The sequence below is a fragment of the Rhinolophus sinicus genome, linkage group LG01 (assembly GCF_036562045.2).
Source record: "Rhinolophus sinicus isolate RSC01 linkage group LG01, ASM3656204v1, whole genome shotgun sequence".
Classification (NCBI taxonomy): Eukaryota; Metazoa; Chordata; class Mammalia; order Chiroptera; family Rhinolophidae; genus Rhinolophus; species Rhinolophus sinicus.
Genome location: NC_133751.1, coordinates 55,526,148 through 55,543,623, shown reverse-complemented (window position 1 = coordinate 55,543,623; position 17,476 = coordinate 55,526,148). Strand labels below are relative to the sequence as shown.

Genomic DNA, 17,476 nt, shown 5'->3' with positions numbered 1-17,476 from the left:
AAGCTCTTTCTCCCCAACACTACTGCAAACTTTCTAATCTGTTTAAACTCTGCAGTGTGCTTCCAGCAATGCTTCCTCTGAGAGGAAAAAGCCTGTTCTTGTATAACAATTTCTGTTTTTTCCCCAGTTTCCACATACTATCTAATAGGAAGTGAACTAAAAACCAACTGTCAAAGACAAGAGTAAAGAATCTGACGGATATCTAAGATGCCAGCTAATAAAATGTCTCAATTTGTTGCCTTATTTTAAAAATCTAACTTACCTTTGAAACTATCAGCCTGTTGTTCAACTGACTCTCGTACCATTTTCCAAAAGCAGTCTGACACAGCAAGACTTAAATTTCTGGTAGTCACTTGGTGTGCCTTTAGCATGCTTGTTCTATAAAAAGTAACAAGAGCTAAAGTATACTAACATGGCAAACGGACCACACTATCACCAAGTCGGAGAATGTGCATGTTATGACAACGTAATGAGAATAGTCACTTATACATTTTATACCAGTGCTGTCCAAGAAAATTTCCTATGATGAAACAAATTCTGTATCTGAGCTATCCATAACGGCAGCTACTACTAGCCACATGGGGCTATCGAGCCCTTGAAATGTGTGGCTATTGTGAATGGGGAACTGAAGTTTTAATTTTATTTGGTGTTACCTGCTTTAAATGTAAATAACCTCATGCAGCTGGTGACGACTGGATTGGGCAGCACAGCTCTAGATGCTTGTTGGTTCCTAGCCCACTGGATAATACTCAAGACGGGGTTTATAAGAACTGTCCTGATTTATTATACTAATATAGAGGCAAACATACTTTTCCATTTCAAGAGGCTCTCTACAGATCAAGTTTGGTATAATTCAGTTGCCCTTTAGCTCCTCCTTCTTGTTTTTCTGTTAGTACCTTATTTTCTGTTAATTTTTTGTCAATGTCTAGACAGAGACACCTCTTTGCTATCCCCAGCCCCACTCCAACTTTCCCCAATACCACTAAGAGAAACGTGTACACATATTTAAAACTGTCAGTGCTGATTTTTAAAAATCACTTTACAAATGAAACAACTTCAGAGGTGTCCATGTTGTCTTTCACTGCCCACATCCCAAGGGGCAGTTTACTATACCAGCGTGTATTGTACCATGGGACAAATGGCTCCCAATTCTGTCAGTCGCTGGAGGACTTGCTTATTAGATAAAGATCACCATTTGGAAAAAATTCTGGAAATTCGATGTTAAACTAACAGCTATAAACATACTTTCAGGTGAAAAGTTTAAGCTACTCCCTCACTATAAAATCTTTAAATACTTAAATAAGATACCTACTTCAGGAGTTTTGAATTCTGAAAAAATTCTTCTTCATATTCTCTTATTGCTTCAATGCTTTCAGAGCTGTTTCCTAGGGAAGAAATGATGGTGAAGTTCTCACTAAGAAAATAAATATTTATTATTTGAAAACAAGAAAACCTTCAATTATAATAATCCATCGTCGCATACCTTTTCCTGTTACAACAGCAAAATAACCTAGAGCTTTCATTGGGAAGAGTTTTCCTTCAATTATCTGCTGAATCTATTTTTAAAAGTGAGAAAAATAAATGTGAGATGTAGGTTTACATAATTTTTAAAAGCATAATATATTATTTAGAGAGTAAATTTAATAATGTAGTATATGTTCATCTAAATATATAAATCTGAACAAAAGTGCAAAAATGTATTTCAATTGCTATTTGAGGAAAAAATAAATACATTTAATTTTAGTATATTAAAAAATGTATTATTAAAACATAAGTATCAAAATGAAAACTTGGAATGATATGTAGTGTTTGAGAGTCAGGCCTTTATTTGAATTTGTACTCTGCCACTTACTACCTATGTGGTCTTAAGTACACTACTTAACTTTTTCAAAATGGTTGAGAAGATTATAAGAGATGATATGATACTTAACACAGTGCCAGGCACGCAGCAGACTCGACAAATGGTAGCTGCTATAATTATTTCCCCATACTCTTCATCAATATTTAAATTCTACCCAAGTTGGACTGTCTTTCTTACTTTTTAAAAAAATATTTGGATCCATTGATTCTCAAGTCTTTTAGGGTCAAAAAATTATTTTCTAAATATAATAAAAATTATAGACTTTGTCCCCAGAAAAATACACTTTTGCACAGAGATCTATCACTCACACATAATGTAAATGCGTTCCTACTCCGAGAAGCGCATTCAGATGAATACTTAGTGATGTTAAGAACCTCTCCTCTAAGACAAGTCACATCCCTAAGCTAATGCGGAATCTCTGGTATAAAAATGGACTGATGTAAGCTTCAATTGCATTTCAAAAGAAATACCAACTTCCTATCCTCGAGAAGAGGAGAAAGAAATGAAAGGAATGAAAAGAGATGGTAAGGAGGCACAGAAATCTGCTTCTACCTCACTTGTCCCCTTCTCAGAATCAGGACAAAAACTGCCACAGCGGACCTTACCCATGTAATAAGGTAAAGCACAGGTTACGGAGTTAAAACAGTTAACACAGCAGGCCTAAGGCTGCTGTCCTTAGAAAGGCCTGCTTCTCCTCTGCTGCAATCTGGGAAGTTAACTGGTAAACAATTCCCTACACTGATATAAAACTGCCCCTAAATAACAATAGCTTATTGTGCAAGCAATGTCGTTTACAGTGAACATCTGCTTTCATATGGGCATCTGGAATTTGGGTACCTGAGGTGCCTACATGACCAGCCCCAATAAAAATCTTAGGTGCTAAATCTCTAATGAGCAACTTATTGCTGGAAGGATAAAGTGTGTCTTTTGTGACTGTACCAGAAAGGACTCTTAGAAACTTGAACCTGGTTTTTCCCTCCAGATGTCATCTCTTGCACCTTGTCCCTTTCTGATTTTGGTTTGTATCTCACGACTGTTAATAAATCTTAGGCGTAAGTGTGACTATGTGCTTGAGTCCTTGAGTCCCTGTAGACATCCAGTAACCCTAGGAGTAGTCTGTGTTGGAAATGCCTGACAGAGGCACACAGTCCCAGAAAGTTTCAGGTGGGAGGGAGAGAAATTCTAAGCAGTAGCACGAGGGATGGGTACTTATTTTTCCCATGGGGAATAATTATAATAATAATAATAATAACAATAGATGACAGCCACCATGTAGATGTTATCATAGTGACGAATACTACTTCAATCACTTTCGAAAGAATATTTAACTCTTTAAACCTTCACAACTCATAAGACAGTATCATTAATATCTTCATTTACAACAGACAAGGAAGCCTAACACACTAGAAAAGTTAAGTAACTAACCCAATTTACATAGCTAGCATACAGCAGAGCCAGGATTTGAAACCAAGCAACCTGGCTACAGATTCTGCACTCTTAACCACTACCTAATGCCTTTACAATTAAGTAGAGAGCATGTCTTAAGTCAAGACTTGAACCCTAATAGATACATAACGTTACCTTGAAATAAATCTATTTCCCTATTACATGAGGGGCAGAGAAGGGACAACGAACAAACACATGTACAGAAATCGAGGTCACAGAATTTCAAAAATGAAAATGACCCTAGAGATCAACTAGATAATAAGCTGGATTGTGCACTGACTGGATGCAGAAAAGTAGCAAGATTTCCCCAAGGACACACCCAGTTGGTTGGGGAGCACGGGTAAGAATGCTAAGGTCTGACTTCCAATCAAATGTCTCCTCTATTATAAACATCTGCAATATAGTCTTTGATCAGTTAGGAATAGTAATGTTTATCTGCAAAAAAAACAGTTGGCACACATTAAGGTCCAAAAGGGATCTATACTGTCACTAGTTTTACACTAACTTATGAACATCAACTAAAAAACAAATAAAACAAAAGAAACACCACAAATGAGATTAAAGACTGTGTCAGCATACAAAATTATTTAAATTAAATTAGAATATGCAATATTAGCAGTTTAAGTATTTCTAAAACAAAGTAACTAATTATGGAATTTTATTTATACCTTAAAATCGCACTTAAGTAATTTACTATAACTTTCCAATACTTTGTTTCCAGTGAGAACCAAGAAAATATCCTACCATTGCTCTCTGATAAAGTATTCCATAGGATTTTTTATTTTTTTTACAACCAGTCCCTGTCATAGCTGGAGCTTCTATAAAGAATTTGTTCTCTCACAATAAAGAAGTTGCTCTCACCCTGCTTGGACTTGCCACATTTTTCTCTGCCAGGTCTACTTTGGTCAAAACAAATATGGTCCTTCTTCCATGAGGATCCATTTGACTGACCAAGTCTGTAACAATGCTGCGTTCAGCATCTACCGATCCATCTGAAAATAAGGGAAAAATGACACTGTAATGACTGCGAAGTGGGTTTTAAAACTTTCACAAGCTATACCCTTGTGTCTATCTTATAATAAGGAAAACTTGCTTAATACGCATACTTCTTAGTCACAAAAAGAAATTCTAGCCAATAAAAATTTCTATGATGCCTACAGTGACATTTATCAAAATATTGCCAACTTCAATTTTACTTAGTAATAAAATGAATAAGACAGGGCGAAACATATTTATCTTGTATGTTTATGTAATGTGCATATTTTGAGCAAAGCTTGGATTGCTAGAGAGGGAAGCATATCAATGTAATTAAAGTCTATTGATAAGATTTACCTTGAATACAGAGGATGATGGCATTAGGATTCTGCATATAAGCTTTGCTGATACTGAAAATAGTTTCCTTTGTGTCAGGAGCCATGCCTGATGTCACGGTCTTAAAGAAAAAAGGTTTTAAATGTCAGTATAAATGTTTTCCACAGTGGGCACAAGATAAATACACATTTTGTATATACTTACATTAATCACACCTGGTAAGTCAACAAGCACCATCCTCTGTATCCCAGGGCCTTTCACATTTAAGGATATGGTCTGTTCAGGGGAAAAACAAAACAAACTAATTTGGGGGGAAGTTTGTTTCTGAAAATTCTATATCTCATTCACTCAGATATAGTGCTCAGAAAAAGTTATTCTTTTCCCCGATCCTAAAAGTAATATTCTACAAAATTACCCACAAAATGATACATTATTTGGAATGTTAACAACAACAAAAAAATCTATGTTACCTTAGAGTAGCTGCATAAACATCAACACCAATATCATGATTTATTCTAAATCATAAACATTGGATTCCCATAAAACATTACTGAAATGAGTTGCAACACTTACCTCCGGGCTAACAGTACATCCTTCTTTCACATTTTTCCTCATTCGGAGTTCTATTTCATGTCTTAATGCTGCAAGCTATGAACGGAAAACAACAAAATCCTAAGGAAATCTTCAGTTAACAAATATTCCATTTAAATTGTCTTTTACAAGCTTACACAGGTTATGAAGTTACACACACAAACTTCGTATGAATTCTACTTACGTCTTCCTCTTTGGTAAGATCAAACTCCCGAGAACTGTCTTTAAATAAGGCCACGTGGTGAGGACCTTCACTCAGAGTCACCTGAAAGTGACAGAAAACTGAGATATAATCATGAATTTACAATTCACATTCATTCCCACAGCACTTACATGGTCTAGTCAGGGCCACTGCATTGCATAAATACAGCCGTCCCTTCATACTACACGTCAGGAATATCCCCAGAACCTGTCAACAAGGCCGCGCCGAGACCACAGAATTCTTCATTTGTACTGTGCACATATTGGTCGCATGTATTGTGATTGCCCAGCAAGACTGCTGGCTCCTTTACATTTTTTGTGACCTAAAATGCTGCTGTCCCTTCTTGTTTCGCAGTTAATGTCATACAGAGGACTGAGCATGAACAAAACCAGCCATCTGAAACTGCAAAACTAAAAGACAATCTTGCATTTTAACTTTAAAGATAAATTTAAGGAAAGCACAATTCATTTATTCAACATCTATTTATGGAGAGCTGTGGCAAGTGTTGTAGGTGGGAAAACATGAAGAATTGACGGTCCTTGGTTTAGACCTCACTATATACTGGGAGAAATACACACAGAGCTAACAGGACAGCGCAGCACAGAAGGGAGTGGTACCAACTAACTACAAGGGAGCTAAGGCAGCCTTCCTCCAAGGAGTGACCCTTGAGCAAGAAATTCTCTAACAACTTACATATTAACAGTCAGTGGTTTCACAAGAACTTCTAAACATCACAGTCTCCAAATTGTAACTTTTCAAGCTTCTCTATAATGATCAGATTCATTTTCAAAATACAATTCCTTCTGCTGAGATTAGCTAAACAGGCTAGAGAACATACAAAAGCCAGCTGTTGGAAGGCATCAGGAGAGCAATATGGACTGAATCCAAGACCCAAAGGATTTTAAAGGGATATTCCAGCAGCTATTTTCTCTCAGGGCATTTGCTAATTTGTGGCACAAGGTGGCCTGAGAGAAAAGCTTAAAACCTGCAGCAGTTTCACTGGGTAGAGGAGACAAAATCAGAATTCAGGGTTATCAAGCAGCCATGACTTTAGGTGCCACGGTCCCAGAGAAAAATACAGAGCAGAAACAAATCTCCAAATTCCGAGCCCTATATTCTGCACTCAATTTCCCTTTAAGGCATTTGCACATTAAGAGACAAAGCAGAAAGAAGCTACTGAAGAGGCTAACATGCTCAGTCATGGTTTTGGCAATCTCTCTTCAGGGGAGTTCAGAGTCCACCAATGAGGAGACATCCTGATAAATGGTAGCGCAGTAATGGCAAACCAGAAAGAGACCAGCCCTGTCAGTCTCAAGGAAATCTACCAGCCTGCTAGAAGAAAGTGCAGTCCTTCCTAAAACATAGCATCATCCACAGCCACTACAATTATGGTGCTGGTTAACAATGTAAAAGGCAGGTTCATAATGCTCCTATGGTTGATTATAGCGCACGATAGGTATAGTTAGTTCATTTGTTTTCTTCCTAAATTGGAAGCATCCCAAATACACATCAATAGTATAATAAAATGGATCTATAAAATGTGGTTCATTCAAACAATACTCCAGAGCAATAAAAAATTACCTAGCTTGACACAACACAGTTGAATTCATAGCCAGACCCCAAACAGTGCACTCTGTATGAATCACACCAGATTGCTTGTTTGCAGTAATATACAGACTTCATTCCTGGAAGATTGTATCATTAGCCTCATTGTCTCATTTTCTACCACTATTCTGGCCTTCATTCTTGATTTCAATTTTCCATTTTCCCAATTATTCTATATCTATACCCACCAGCTGAACTGAAAAAACAAAAACAAAACCAAAAAAAACACAACCATACAGTGTCCCCTTAAATTCGTGTCCACAGACCTTAATGGGGATTTCAGTACAAGTCAGCAATCCTAGTATCTCTCGACTTCCCATCAACTCAATCCTGGAGTCACCACTCGCCTACAAAAGACTTCACACTTCCCTCTTACCTCCGTGTTCAATACCTTTGCCCCTCTCTTTAATCAAGAGCTGATCGTCTAGCTTATGTCACTGAAGCAATCAGAAGGAAACGTCCACCTAGCCCACTCACTTGCCTCCACTGTAAATTCAATGATCAATTCTCAGCAGCATCAACGTCGCCGACCACTCCCTTCTCCTGCGTATTTTCTTTCCCCGACCTCCAGCACACCCACTGCACTGTTTGGTTTCCCTCCTATCACACTGGCTGCTCCTTCACAGGCTCCTTCCTTGTTTCCTCCTCCCTCAATCTCTTAATGTTGGGAGCGCCCAGGACACAATCCTTCATTCTGTCTTCTCTACCTCTTCTCACTCCCTCGGTGATCTTATCCAGTAATTTCATGGCTTTAATTACTACCTTTAGATAACTGATTATGTCTCCTAAATTTAAGTCTCTAGCTCATACCGCTCTCCAACTTGCATATGCAACTTCTTATGTGTTAACACCCCTCAGCAAGTCCAAAACTCCTGATTTTCTTCCCCAAAGCGAATGCATTCTAATCCAGACTTCACCGTGCCAATTAAAAGCTTTAATTTATTTACGCCAAAACCCTCATAGTCACTCTGACAACTGGCTTTCTCTCTCTCCACATCAAATGTCAAGAAACTCTGTTGATTCTTTCATAATAGACCCAACCACTTCTTATCACCTTCACTGCTACTTTCCTGGTCCAAGTATCACTTGGATACTCCGACAGCTTCCCACCTGGTCTCCCTGGTCTCCCCACCTTGCCTATGTCTATTTTCAACACACCAGCCAGAGAGGGCCCTTAACGTAATGCTGTTACTCTGCTCAAAACCCTGCAGTGGCTCCTCATTTTATTCAAAATAAAAGCCAAAGCTTGCACGATGACCCACAGGGCCTTAATGACCTGCTTCTCCCTGGCCTCCATTATCCCATTGACCCCATCATCTATTCCTCTTCGCTCTAGCCTCGCTGATCTTGAACATGACAGCCACCTAACTACCTCAGGAGCTTTGCACTCGCTTACTCTCTGCATGGAACACTCTTGGACTAGATATCCACACCAGAAATTCTCATTCTCTTACTCAGCCTTTCACTTACCTTACTCAGAATAAACTCCAAAGGCCTAGTAACGGCTTAGTATAGTTGGGCCTCCCACTGCACCTCACCTCTGCCCTCCTCTCTCATCACTCTCCCCACACCTAGCTCCTGCCACACTGCTCTCCTGACTGTGCCTCCTACTAACTTCTGTAATAGGAATAATTCAAAATGTTATATGTAAGTTCTTTCTTTAGTTAAAATTCTTTATTTCAACACAATAAACAAAGCTCACTGAAGCGGTTACTTTCCTAAGGAACTTCATTCAGATGGTCTGTTTTCCTACCTTAACTGGAGAACGTGTCATCATCTCCCCAGATCCTCGTGGGAATATTCGTGCTTGAGCAATCATTTCCAACACACTAGTTTTTCCAGCACTCTGATCTCCAACCACAACAACCTTAACACAAAACAAATAACATTTATTCATATTATTCTTAAAGTCAAATATATTTAGAATGTTGCTGAGATTTTTTTAGTCCCAAAATATCTAATTAAATGATTTAAAAATATCACCCATGAAAAAAGTGACAGTTGATACATGCATGCACACTGAAAATATAAATAGCAAAACATGAGTTGGATCCATTATTGATAGCTAAATTATTACTACAAAATTGTGCTAACTTACTATTCCTAAAACAAGATCATTTATGTTCCAAAAATCTTTTCCACAGCTAGTTTACTCTTTCACTGTTTTTTTTTGTGTGATTTTTTTAAGGCGGGCACAGTTCACAGTGGCCCATGCGGGGATCGAACCCGCAACCTTGGTGTTATTAGCACCATGCTCTAACCAACTGAGCTAACTGGCCGCGCTATGTATAGTTTTTAATTCTATGAGGTTAAATTTCACTCATGTGCCAAATGTAAGCCACTGTTCAGGTACTTTAATATCATGGATAATATGAATATATACTGCCAGATATCTGACAGCCTTCCTTTATTACACATAAGTAAACCATGGATCAAAGTAGTCAAACAACATTCAATGAAGGCATCATCTAGAATAAATAATATTATATAGGTAAAAAAATATGTCTACTGTTATGTCTATGTGTGTATATATGCAAACGTATGCATTGTGTATGTGTGTATATACATATGCGCGTGCGTGCGTGCGCACACACACACACACACAACTATTTTAAAACCTGAAGTGTTTTTTGTTAATGGGCAAGTTCATTCTGTATTAATTTTTTACTTACCCTTGGCAGATGATCTTGTGTATTGTAACTGGCATCATAATCAGATAGAACATCAAGAACTTCAGAATACATGTCAATCAAAGATTTCTATAAAATTAAAAAAAAAAATAGCCAAGACATGGAAACAACCAAAATGTCCTTCGATAGATGAATGGATAAAGAAGTTGTGGTATATATACACAATGGAATACTATTCTTAAGAAAAGATGAAATAGTACCATCTGTGACAACATGGATGGATCTTGAGAGTATGATGCTAAGCAAAATAAGTCAGACAGAAAAAGTAGAGAACCATACGATTTCACTGATATGTGGTATATAAACTGAAACAACAAAAGAACAAGACAAACAAATGAAGGAACAAAAACTCATAGACATAGACAGCAGTTCAGGGATCTAGGGCTTTCTTTAGAAGAGGGTTAACGGGGTCTAATACATGGTGATGGAAAGAGAACTGACTCTGGGCGGTGAACACACAATGTGAGATATAGATAATGTATTACAGAATTGTACACCTGAAATCTATGTAACTTTACTAACAATTGTCATCCCAATAAATTTTAATTAAAAAAAATTAAACAGTGAAAATATTTTAAAAACCCAGATTTCAAGAGAAAAAAGCTGATAAATCCAAAATGTTTTCCCATAATCATTATATCATTTTTCTAATTATGTAAATACATATTGATAGTATAATAGTATAGAATCAAATTCTATTTTTTCTTATCCAAATTACCTTATTTAGAGATACACTAATTATTAAAGTACATTAATTCAGGATTTCCTAACCTTTTAATTAAATAGTAAAAGAGGGAAGTTATTATTTAATATTGAACAGTTAATATTAAATGCCCAACAAAGGAGTACCATTAACACCATAAAGGCCAAATAAGGGGTCAGGGGCCCAACTGCAAGGAAATCATCCTCTACCAAGTTTGGTGTGTGTGTGTCAGAGATAGAAAAAAGAGAGAGAGAGAGAGAGACTAAAGAAAGGATTAGAGCAGAGAAAGAATCACTAAAAAGACTGTTAAATCAGTAGGAATGATTAAGTGTACTTTAGCAGCTAGGCAGACAAAAATGTGAGAGCACCAGGAATAAACTTTCTGTACTGTTTCTCTCTTTATGTAGAACTGGGACCAAAGATGGTGCCTGACAAATAACAAGGTTCCAGTAAGTATTTGATGAGTAAATGAACAAATAAACGAGCCAGAGGGAAAAAAGGCTGCTATTAAGCATTTAATAATTAAAGGTAAGCTTTAATGCTAAAGTAGGAACAAAATAAGGGCCTATAGTTTCTCTCACCTCTTAACACCTAGAAATAAATGGAAAACAACTGCTACCCTATCCACCTAATAAATGAAAACTTCTTTAAAATTTTCATTACCATTTCATTTTATGACAGAAAAATACTATTTCTAAGATAAACTCTCAAAATATATTAACACTTGGACATGACTTTTCTCAATTACCAAGTGTAAGTTGTAAATAAAGCCACGCTATTCATCTGTCTTTGCGGTCCTGATTTAGAGTTAGAATTACTAATACATGCTGATTAAACTGTAATTACATATCTTTGGACCACTGCTACAAAATGTATGTGCCCTGAATTACTGCAGTTTTGCTATCCACACAAATTCTGTTTACTTATATGAGATGTAAGTTAAAAGAATTACTTCAATTTAATTTAGCACATATAGATTGCTTTAGTGGGCAATAATAAGATTTAATTTATTGGTAATGCTGGTTACCAGTATGTTGATGATAAAAGTACCAGCATATGCTTTTTCAAAAATTCTTTAAAACGCTTAAGGAATCTTCCAGAAGAAAATGTTAAATAACTCTTTGAAAACTGAAGAAAGCAGCCTACTCATTCACTGGAAATACAAGTAAGGCAATGATTATAAGTCATATATAAATGTCCATCAACTCACAATTCTGAGTTTATAGCTGTAGAAATTAAATAAGCCTAAAGACAAACTAGGGTATTTCAGAAACGTAAATTGATTCACAAGAAATGACTGTTAAAAGTAAGAAGATTTTATGGGCACAGTATAAAACAAATGCCTGGAGATTACAATTTGTGAAATGTCCTAATATAGCAAGAGAACCTTCCTACTCCTGAAGGACATCAGGTGAGAAAGAAAAGGATGACAACACACTTTACGGTTCCTTAAACACTAGTATTGATGAATGTACAATGTGAAGTGGCAAAGTTTTGAGAACTAACACATTAAGATAAACTTAAAATACCTTAAGCTTTCTATGATGGATGCCTTTGTCATCTTTCTGCAACACTATTTTTCTCAATTCTTTGTTTTCCTTTTCTAACCGTTCCAAGATTCTCTGGTACTTTAACTGCAACAAAATAATACCATAACTATATAAGAAAAAGATGGGTTAAAAAATAACATTATGTCTAAATTAAAAGCTTCCACAATTCTGAAGTCATATCTCCTGACTATTTAAAATGAATTATTTCATTTAAAAAAGCTCCTATGAAAATGTTGCGAGACTAAGTTATGAATATTATCGCATACAAACAGTGAAATTCGTAACAGTTTTCTATTATCATCTGGCATTTTATTTGGAAAATTATTTGCTATTTACAAAGAAGAAATTAAATTATTTAAAAATACGAACAACGTTAAGAATTTAAAGAAGCAAGTTCTTAAGTATACTCTGATGCAATATTTCCTATTATATCAAAATTTTAAGTCTTCATTATAGGGACAGTTGACAAAAATTTGAATTCTTCCTATTCCCCATGCTATTTTATGTTTTAATTGAAATTATATAAAATATTAATAGTTAACAGTATCTAAGCATGCATTATGTGGCAGGCCCTTTAGTGAGCATTTCACCTGCACTAACTTCCTTAAGCCTTCACAAGAGGAAAAGGTTATATGGATTAGGAACCTGAGATTAGGGACACTTGGTAGCCTATCCAAGGTCACAGAGTTTTGAATATAGTCTGAGTCAAGGGCTCAAACTCTTCAAAGTTTTGGTAAGTTTCTGTGGCCAGTGATTACGTTAATTTTTTTTAAAATATTGATATAAAAACAGATTTAAAGACGACTAATATGTTTAGATAAGTTATTTTGCCAAAGTATATGCTTGGCTATATACACTTTTCTCCAATAAATGTGATACTTTTCTAATTGGTCTTCTCAGTTTGTATACTATTATTTCTTCTCCAAAATTTAACAATGTTTGGCAAACTATTAAGAATTACTCCATCCTACAACCAGCCAAATGTTGATGTCCAACTTATGATATCATGCCTTTTATAATGGAAAATATTTCTGAGAAAAATTTTTTGCTTGTTGTAACCTCCTAAGAACATAGTAAATAACAGGAAATTACGTTTCTATCCTAAGAGAATGTGCAACTTAAGCCTAATTACAGAAAAACATGCAGTTGAACTACATAGTATGAGACAGGTAGAACTATAGGTTAGATTCCACTATAAACTCTTTTTTTTTTTACAGACCTTGTTCACTTATATGTAGTAATAATATATATAACAAAATTCTGGCAGCATCTAATTCGATCTTTGTGCCCAATATGGTAGCCACTAACCACACGTAGCTATTGAGCACTTAAAATGTGGCTACGTAGTTTGAATTGTGATGTGCTGTTAATTGTAAAATACTCACTAGATTTCTATGATTCAGTAAGTAAGTAAGTAAATAAATAAATATATCCTTCACTAATATTTTCTATACTAATTACATGTTTAAATGATACTACTTAGGGTCTGCTGGGTTAAATAAAATATATTATTAAAATCACTTCTAAATGTTCCTTTTAAGTAAAAATTTTAAATTACACATATGGCATGCATTACACTTCTATTGGGTATAACTGATATAGATAACCCCATGTTTCATTACACCTTACATTCTCCAGACAGTGTTTGTGTCAATGCCCTGTGACTCACGACTATAACTGCACAAGTTGAACGGTTGATATAAATGGATATTATAAAGGTGGCAGGATTCCCACTGGCTCATTTCTTTGTAAGTATGGAGTCAATTATGGGTTCTACAGAAATTCTGGGGATGGAACAATTCTTTGGTACAGGTGCCAATCTGCAGCCATCTTGCAGAGATGTGCTACTGGGCAGTCTTCTAAAGCACTAGACCAGTAATTCTCAAACTCAAGGATGGATGAGAATCACTTGAGGACTTTTAAAAACAAAGGTCACTGGGTTCCACTCCCAGAGTTTCTGATTCACTGGGTCTGGGATGGGGCTAATAATCTGCATTTCTAACAAATTCCCAAAGGATGCTGATGCTACTGTTCCATAGATCACACTTTGTGACCAATGATTCTTAACTTCTGGCTGCAGGTTGGAATTGCCTGGGAAGCCATAAAAAACATATATGGTGATGCCCAGAGCACAACAACATGTAGTCAGGTATGAGAACCAATGCATAGATATTAAAATCTTTGGCTTAAAGTACACTAACTGTTTAATTTCAGCTAGATTGCCCCATGTTGTATTTTTTTCCCAAAAAAGTGAGAAAATAAGAAGTCTTTTTAACTTTAAAAACAACTTAATTATTGCTTGTCATTGTTATATTCATAGAATAACTAACGATGGAGTGGGTGATGGGCAATTTTGCACTAGAATGTTATCTACTCATTACACTGCACAGAACAAGTCTTTAAAATAATAATAATTTTATAATCAACTATAAGCAAAGTCGTGCCAGAAATATCTTTAGCAAAGTTAGTATCTGATTGGTTTTGGGCCTTAGTGAAGCAAAGGAAAAAGCACCCGAGGGCTCACATGAGTGGTAGACTCAACTCATTTCTTTAACTGTTACTCTAATTAATTAGCCTATAAATACAAGAATGTAAGCACAGATTTATATGAGGACAAGCCACTTTCCCCCACTTTTTTCCCATAATTGTTTTTCTTTAAAATTATAAGCATAAAATTCACTCAAAAATAGGTTTATACACATAAATTAATTAAACACACTTATCAAGTTCCTTCTTTATTCCTTCTCAATTAACTTTTGCATTTTTTTGTGTCTACTGTTAATAAAGTTCTATTGTTAAACCATTCCAAATTTTGCTTTGTTAAAAAAATAAATTTCCACATGACCAAACTTGTTTAGAGTATAAGAAAAAGTCACTGGTTCTTTTTACTCATGAGAATTACCTGAGTATGCAGAAGTTCTTCTTGAAGTTGGTCAATTTTCTCTTTGTCTGACACCTAAATGTTAAAAAAAAATTAATTTTATTTGAGTACAATTAGGTTTATATAGAATGTACACTAACTTTTTAAAAAAAGTATTTTTAAGAGTAAAAACTACTGGCTTTATATGCATATTTAATCAAAACAAATTTTAAATCAAATGATTATTTAAGGAAAAAGCACCTGTATTCATCAATAAAAACAATTCATCAAATTTTATATTAAGTAAAACCTTTAAAAAGCAATCATTTTCCTATTGCCATTCTAGTCATTTCTTAGGAATGTCTTGTTAGAAAAATAAGACAACACACTTGGTTACTATATTCTTCATAGGTTGTTTTGTGCTCAAGGCTAGGCACTTGGATGTTTGGAGAAATAAAGCATTGATATCCTTGCAGAAATGTGTTTCAGGATCAGATACATGTGATCATTTACAGCCACTAGAGAAGTCCATTGGTCAGTGTATATTTTAAGCAAATATTATCCATTTCTATTCTATAAGTAGGGAAGTATTTAATAAATGCAAAGAACTTGCATTTTCAGAGCTCTAAGGGGAGCCAGATGATTATTTTTAAATTCAGTTCCAGTGCAAGATCTGCCAACCCATAATAAAGCGATACATCAGTAGCAGTGAAGTTGAGTAAAGCAACTATGATTAATTTGACATGAAACAGAAGTAGGACAAAATCCATAGGTATTGTGGCAACTACTTCAAACCGTTATTAATGCTAACAGCTCTAAGATAAAACATTAAAAAAAAACAACAAAGAACTTTATTGTATAGCAGGCTTTAAAGTAGTTACAATACAATTCTAAATATAAAACACAATGATCAATTATAATTAAAATGATGTCATTTATGACAAATCCACATAACTGTGCTTTGACTCTTTGGTGACGTGCGGAAGTTGTCATCCTGAGTCTTTCAAAATAGTTGTCTAATTTCTGATCATCAAAATTTGTAAATATGAATTTATTTCATAGGAGACAAAAATCAAGTTAAAATTCATGTAAATCCTTGTTCATTTTCATTCACTGGCTATTTAAGCAATCAAGATACCATGGTAACAAAAATTTATGAAAAAATTTGAAATTATTTCTTTATTGAAGTAGACATTAATAGTTCTCATCCATGCAATAAAAAGTTGAGATTTTAATTTTTATTTCCAAATAGTTTCTCAAAATTTTCCCCAAACACGTCTTTTAAATAAAAATGACAATGCTTGCTAGCAATGATAGGTACATACTACTTTTTCCTTAAAAGCTTAAGACTAAAAATCTCCAAATATGATTCAGTAATTAGAAAAAAAGGTAATATAAAACAAATTGTATTGTTATTTTCTCATTCCTGTATAGCAAGTAGAGACTTGTGGATAGAAGCTTGTTTTGACTATTTGTGTAAAATGGACAAGAATTATTAATAGCCTCCTCAAATGTGAGGAAACAAGTTGGAGAGGAGCCCACAACCCAAAGAACAAAACCTTGAAGGCCAAAGAAGAAATAAATATTTCCACATCTTGATCATATGGCATGCCATTATACTGCAACAAATGTGGTCATAAAAATTTTGTAATGCAGATTAAATTCCCAATTCTTAAAAAGGTATGTTGATTTACTTTGTTCCATTAAATATTCATCCAATTGCAGCTAAATTAGTATGAAATGCATAAAAAGTATCAGTTTAAACTGTTTTAGTTTGAATGTGAATATTTAATGATTTCATGGAATAGATCCTAAATGACAGTAGAAAATTCAACATTACTCTACGTCTTGGGCAATAACTAAGAAACTAATACAATTACACAAAAGTTAGAATGTTTATTATAAGCCAAGGACTTAAAAGGTTAACTCAGTAATTCGGTATACAAAAGGTTAAAATGATATGTTTGTTAAAATATTATAAAAAACAATCTTTATGCTAATGTAAGTATTTAGTAATCATGACTGTTAAGATTTTTATAAATTCAGATTTTTAGGAGTATTTAGAGGTCTCATTTGCCCTTCTGGCACGATTGTTAGGAATTACTCATGCAGTTTTACCTTCTATCTGCTTAATTTAATGGAACATCAAAATTAAAGTTATATTACAAAACAAGTGGTGGTGGAGTCAAGAAGTACACCTAATATCTTCTAGGAAAAAGATGAAAACCTTTCGGTTTACAAAATAAATGTTACAGATTAATGAGAAGCTCCTTGTACACATTTTCTTAAGACACTAAAACATGCTATTTTTAATCTATCACTTACTCTAGGTCTTAACTAGCAATTTGGGTATATTTTATGTTGATGCACTTTACTGGTAAAATTCAGCTACTTATGACAAAAATAAGTTCTTGTTTTGTTGTTTAGTATATTCAGTTTGCATTATGAAATTAATTAAAAACTCACCCTGACAGAAATGGGTATCAATGGTCTCGAAACCAGAGCTTTTCTACAATTCCAGGGCTGTGAAACTGATGGAGAAAGAGCGGAATCCTCCGCAGAAACAAGCTAAAGCTGAAAGAGAAAAACCTTTACTAGCTCCTCACAAAAACCAAATCTGATTTTAAATTTTCTTACTAAACCATTGTGGCCATTCT

At 34.9% G+C, this 17,476-nt stretch overlaps 1 protein-coding gene and 1 non-coding gene across 5 annotated transcripts in view; both read right to left on the bottom strand.

The window, feature by feature from the left end:
• The window catches only part of OPA1 (OPA1 mitochondrial dynamin like GTPase), an 81,954-nt gene that overhangs the window by 42,454 nt on the left and 22,024 nt on the right, over window positions 1-17,476 (bottom strand). For all 4 annotated transcript variants that reach the window (XM_019723206.2, XM_019723200.2, XM_019723222.2 and 1 more), the window contains 12 exons: window positions 14,862-14,915; window positions 11,939-12,043; window positions 9,689-9,775; window positions 8,770-8,883; window positions 5,394-5,474; window positions 5,192-5,266; window positions 4,823-4,894; window positions 4,640-4,739; window positions 4,169-4,299; window positions 1,484-1,556; window positions 1,313-1,385; window positions 263-378 (listed from right to left, as the gene is read on the bottom strand). In XM_019723206.2, the coding sequence (XP_019578765.2) occupies window positions 263-378; window positions 1,313-1,385; window positions 1,484-1,556; window positions 4,169-4,299; window positions 4,640-4,739; window positions 4,823-4,894; window positions 5,192-5,266; window positions 5,394-5,474; window positions 8,770-8,883; window positions 9,689-9,775; window positions 11,939-12,043; window positions 14,862-14,915 (1,081 nt within the window). The remainder of the gene's footprint in view (window positions 1-262; window positions 379-1,312; window positions 1,386-1,483; window positions 1,557-4,168; window positions 4,300-4,639; window positions 4,740-4,822; window positions 4,895-5,191; window positions 5,267-5,393; window positions 5,475-8,769; window positions 8,884-9,688; window positions 9,776-11,938; window positions 12,044-14,861; window positions 14,916-17,476) is intronic.
• Window positions 9,222-9,295, bottom strand: TRNAI-AAU (transfer RNA isoleucine (anticodon AAU)). Its single transcript has one exon. It is a non-coding gene; the product is annotated as a tRNA-Ile (tRNA).